This window comes from Mus pahari, chromosome 3 (genome assembly GCF_900095145.1).
Source record: "Mus pahari chromosome 3, PAHARI_EIJ_v1.1, whole genome shotgun sequence".
Classification (NCBI taxonomy): domain Eukaryota; kingdom Metazoa; phylum Chordata; class Mammalia; order Rodentia; family Muridae; genus Mus; species Mus pahari.
This window is the reverse complement of record NC_034592.1, coordinates 1,418,380-1,424,221: the sequence shown is the minus strand read 5'-3', so window position 1 is coordinate 1,424,221 and position 5,842 is coordinate 1,418,380. Positions and strand designations below refer to the sequence as shown.

The 5,842-nt window shown below is 41.4% G+C and overlaps 1 protein-coding gene across 1 annotated transcript in view; it reads left to right on the top strand.

Annotated features, from left to right (window-relative positions):
- The window catches only part of Cubn (cubilin), a 221,132-nt gene that overhangs the window by 5,373 nt on the left and 209,917 nt on the right, over positions 1-5,842 (top strand). The window contains exons 5-6 of the mRNA XM_021193965.2: positions 569-670; positions 1,257-1,360. Coding sequence (XP_021049624.1) covers positions 569-670; positions 1,257-1,360 — 206 coding nt within the window. The remainder of the gene's footprint in view (positions 1-568; positions 671-1,256; positions 1,361-5,842) is intronic.

Below are 5,842 nucleotides of genomic sequence, written 5' to 3'. Positions count from 1 at the left end.
TCTCTCTCTCTCTCCCCCCTTCCTCCCTCCCTCCCTCCCTCTTTCTTTCTTTCTTTCTTTCTTTCTTTCTTTCTTTCTTTCTTTCTCTCTTTCTTTTAAGATTTATTTATTTTATGTGAGTACACTGTAGCTGTCTTCAGACACACCAAAAGAGGGCATCAGATCCTGTTACAGATGGTTATGAGCCACCATGTGGTTGCTGGGAATTGAACTCAGGACCTCTGGAAGAGTAGTCAGTTCTAGAAATCTTTATTCCTGTTTAGTAGCACTTGTTTCTCAGATGAACAATTCCCTTAAGGAACAGCGAATCTTCTTTCCTATCCATGACTAAAGTAGGTAGGGTATTAAGGAAAATGAGCATGATTGAAATTTTTACAAGAGGATTGACTAGATGGGGAAAGAGAGTCATTGGAGGGAGTCTGGAGGAAGCCCTCACAGATGAGGAGAAACCCACAGGCTAACTGAAGCACTCTTCACTGTGCACTGAGGCCAAGCACTATCCTCTCACGGACTTAACTGCCCCATCAATTTGTTTTTTTATTTTTTATTATTTTTTATTTTTTTTCAGAATGTGGAGAGAAAAGTTTGCAGTAGCAATCCCTGCCACAATGGCGGCACCTGTGTCAACCTGCACGACTCCTTTATTTGTATCTGCCCTTCGCAGTGGAAGGTGAGTCACTCGGGCTTTCACTTAAAACTCAGAGAACGGCTGGCAGGAGCCAGCGGACACATTGGATCATCCACCAACGTTTCTAGGATCTTGTGCCTCACGAGTCACAGTGACTTGTGCCAACTAGCGGCAGAGATGATGATTTAAACCCTGGCCCATGACGGTTCTCTTAGCCCTGGCTTCAGTAGGTCAGCGCTGGAAAGCATGGGCTGAATCTTGGAGTGCATATGTGAATATTCTTGCCCTCTTCTCTTTCAGTAGTAGTGAGAATACTGCATACAAGGACACCAACAAGATCACTAAGTAACCACCCCCAAGCATAGCAGCCTTTTGAAATAAGGACTCATCTATATAATGATTCTCTCTTGTGACCACTTGACCACTGTACTCTTATGAGGAGCATCTCGGTCCTGGTCTGATCTGAGTTCTAGAAGAATCTTAGCCCAAGATTAATATTATTAATATTGTACTTGGTTCCACCAAGGGCTTATTGTCCACCTATAAGTCATTAAATATATTGTATAAATATTATTCCATAAATGCCCATGTCCTATGGTGCCTGACTGGGTTCTTTACATCTCTGCAGGGTCTCTTCTGCTCAGAGGATGTTAACGAGTGTGCACTTTATGCCGGAACACCCTTTGGCTGCCAGAGTGGATCCACCTGTGTGAACACCATGGGGAGTTTCAGGTAACTTCTTTTTAAAATGTGTGTATTTCTGGAGGACAAGAAGAGCAAGTCATTAGAAGTATTCAAATGACTGTCAATAATACCAGAAGACTAAGCACCCATAGGGTTACCTAACTTTTATTGTACATATTCATAGATATATTTTGCTCAAATAAATACAAACTTTTCACCCCATGAGGAAGTCATTTCAGCAGCATCTCTGAGGAAGACCATCATGATTGTCACAGAGTGGTCAGGAAATGCGGTGCAAGCTGAGCTGATGCCTGAGCAAGAATCAGATTTTTTTTTTTTTTTTTCCCCGAGACAGGGTTTCTCTGTATAGCTCTGACTGTCCTGGTACTCACTTGGTAGACCAGGCTGGCCTCGAACTCAGAAATCCGCCTGCCTCTGCCTCCCGAGTGCTGGGATTAAAGGCCTGCACCACCAGGCCCGGCTAAGAATCAGATTCTTAAAGAGCAGCTATGGGATGAAGTTACGTGGAGCAGACACAGGCCACCATCCTGTGTCCCTGTGCTATGCTAATTTCATGTACTAGCATGCTTACAGTTGCAATCTGGGTGCTTCTTTCACACTGTGAAAGAATGTTGACCAAAACACCAAAGATTGAAAGAACATTCAGACACCCAGTTAATCTTCTGCATTCTCAATTAGCCATAAGTTCCCAGCAGCCACAGTTCCCCCATGTATCTTGTCCCCTTACAGACTCGCTTTGATCAAATGATGCACTCACGGCATCTTCCGATCACCCCATCCTACCCATAATCTTTCCCAGGGAACGGTCCCTTAAACTGAACTAGACACCACAGAGCCTCCGCCTTCCCTCTGGGCTTCAGCAGTGTTGGTCAGTAAAGCCAGCTGCCTCCGAAGCACATTCTGATAATCAAGTCAGGGAGTTTATGCTTGATCATTGTCAGATTTACTAGCGTGCAGTTTCTTAAAATAATTTCGGAGAAGAACATGCTATATTTTAGCTGGCTGCCTGTGTTCTGGGGCCCCATAAGGATTAAGAAGCCAGTTTTGCTACCGCATAAACTCCTCATTGCTCAGCAGAATAATCTAACTTGATTAAAGGCAGTTTATTTGTGTTCCCTTCCCCATGCCTCTGGTGTCTTGTAACAGTGTCCTGCAGAAATGAGTGTAATAATTTTGCTTTAACCCTGTCATCTCTTCACTCACTTTCTCAAGAAGGAACCATAGTTCCTTTGTTCTGAGCTTTAAAACTTTGATTCACTCTAGGTTAATAAATTTGACTCAGGCAAACTTCTGCTAGGCATGTTTATAAATTCAATTATTGTGCACAACCCCAAATGGCTACCTCTCCCTTATGTCTAATACTACGTTCTCTGAGAGGCCTGGCCATGGGGCATAGTGATTGGAGACATTAGTAAAAGCCATAGCTTTGAAGGACAACCAGTGAACTTTTTGAGGGCTTTACTGTTCAGACTTTGGATCTAATTGAAACCATGCCCAGTGACATTGCTGCTAGTCACATTCTGGCTCCAGCTGTCTTTCATTCCCTTGAAAGCATTATCACATCATTTCTGTTTATGGCCATTTATCAATCACAGTGTCCAACTGGAGACATCAGTGACAAGTGTCCCAAACTGACTCCTAGCACATTTGATTGCTTGCCTCCCCAATATCTAGTAATGTCCTGGAGATTAGATATCATTCCAATATTTCTTTATCTCACCACCTTTTGGTGCCAGTAAATCTGCGGTGGTGTGGGTCAAAGAGGAGCCTTTCATACAAGCCATTGCTATTGACTTTATAGCATTATTTTTCATACTTACCCTATAAAAGCAGAAAGGGGGGTAGGAACCTGTAGCACTCACAATTCACAGCTCTTCATTGCACGTCAAGGATGTGAGATACGCACACAAGAAGGGAGAGGAAGAAGGAGAGAGGGAGATTCAGTGTTGTTTCTTGGAGGGGGATAGCATCCCCTTACAAGACAGTATTGAACTCGCTCTTGTTCCCTACGCACAGGAAAGCAGAAGGACTTCTGCTGACTCTTGGCTCCTGGTTGTTTCTAGATGCTGCCCTCATAGATGTGCTGGGGGACATTTGAAAGCAGAGCATTTAGGAGAATCCAAGTTGAATACATCTTAGAGACTTGAATTGAAGTGTATTCCAGGAATTTGTGTCTATATGTATGTTTTCCTGTATTTGTACATGGATGCACATGTATGTAGCAGCCAGAGAACAACCTCAGATGTCTGTCCTCGGGTGTCATCTACCTTGGGTTTTGTTTGTTGCTTTTGTTGTTGTTGTTGTAATTTTTATTCTTTTTTAAAATTTTATATGTCTGAGTGCTTTGCCTGCATGTATATCTGTGTCCCACATGCATGCCTAGTGCTCACAGAGGCCAGAAGAAGTGTTTACTCCCCTGTACCTGGAGTTACAGATGGTTGTGAGTGCTGGGAACCACAGCCAGGTACCCTGGAAAGGCAGAAGTGCCTTTAACTGCCTACACACCTCTTGCCCCTAGACTTGTTTTTTTAGACAGTCTCCCATTGGCTGGGAAAACACCAAGTAGACCAGGCTGGCTGGCCAGCAAGACCCGGGGGTCCTCCTCTCCCTGATGCTCCATTACCAAGATTATTAGCATAGGCCACAATGCCTGGACCTTTTCTTCCCTCTTTCCTTTTTAAATGGGTTCTGGGCATTGAACTCTCATCTTCACACTTACAAGACAAGCAATTCACTGGCTAAACCATTATCCACCCTCAACATCTTGAAGGGATGAAATAAAATATATACTGCTCATGAGCATAAAATTTAGTTTTTGCTTTGTGTGTCTGTATGTAATAAAATACTGAGCATTTAAACCATTTCTGGAAATCTGTTAAGTCTATGAAGTTAAAATGCTTAATTACCAGTAGTTTCACTGGGCCCAGAAGCCCCTTTGGGAAACTGAACCGTGGCTTTGATAAGGAAATCATGAGCTACTCTTGAATGATCTGAGTTAGCAATGTGTGGGCATGGCAGGCAAAGCCGCCTCAATTAGAAAATTCTCTGAGTCAGCTTAGTTGGGGGAAATGGAATTCTTTCTTCACAAATTTATCAATTATAATTATAAATGTCTTTGAGAAGATGAGGCATCTTGTAAGTACTATTAGTACAATTTTTTTTTCTTTCAGTCCCCCCCGCTTTGGAAAAGTTTCTTCTTTAGAGTGATGGGTATAGGACAGGATAAACCTTCACCCGCTTCAACTAACTCCTGAGGTTTTGCCTCCAGCTGCCATGAGAGCCAACAGAAAGGCAGTTTTCTCTTATCGGTATTATTGTCTCCTAATCATTGTAAAAGTTGCTTCTGGTTGTCTCCTGATTCACTTTGTATGTAAGATAGCTCTTGGGGTCTGACTTTGCCACCCCTGGGTGGTACATGTACTTAGAGTGAGAACCTACAAGGCTTTCTAGGAAGAAAACAAGCTGTGCTTATTCCCAGGCATACAATGCTGACTTGGTACATCTTATGTTATCTCCATATCATTGGTGGAATTTAAAGCATTGCAAAGTTGAAGTAGTGAAGATAATTCTGTTAGGTATCCATGGTAGTTAGGTATTACATTTATTAATTCTCTTCAGTTATCCAATATACTGATATTGAACCATGGACTCTGAGACAAATTAACTAGGACTGTAGAAGGATATTTCAGTGTCTTCTCAATTGACAAGTGCAGTTTCTAAAGACCAAAAAATCCTAGTTTCATTCTACTAGGATGAAACCAAGAATAAAAAGGTGTTTTGTTTGTTTGTTTGTTTAAAAAAAAACAAGAAGTAGTAACCAAGAACTTGAGAGATGGATCAGCAGGCAAACATGATCCCTGGATCCTATGGCAGGTGAGAACCGACTCCGGACTTCAATACACACACTGTGGTATAAACATACCTACACATCATACATACACATACATACATACATAATAAATAAAATTTAAAATGAATTAATATCAAAGACAGGAATACTACTAAGGTAGTTTAAAAAACATATGCCTTTTATTATTGCTTCATAAATATTTATTCCTTTGAAAGCCATACTGAGTCACTTTGAGAACATATTTCACATACAAATGCTGTTATATTAAAAAGACCCATGGAAAGTTTTCATACTCACTTTACTCTTGAGAACAGAAATGTAACACAGAAAAATAATGGACCTGAGTAAAGCAGACCTGGGTTTCAGTTCATCTTCTCTCACACATTGGTTCCGTGGCTATAGGCAATCTTATTTGCTGCATTCCTGTAAAATAAGATGAAAACATTTGCTTTTGAAGATCATAGCAAAAAAGGCTACAGTTTACTTGTTTGGTTTATTTTCTCCTCCTCCTTCTCTTCCTCTTCCTCCTCCCTCCTCTTCCTCCTCTTCCATTTCTCCTTCTCTTTCTTGTTCTTGTTCTTCTTGTTCTTCTTGTTCTCCTTGTTATTGTTCTCATTATTGTTCTTGTTCTTCTTGTCCTTCTTCTTGTTCTTCTTATT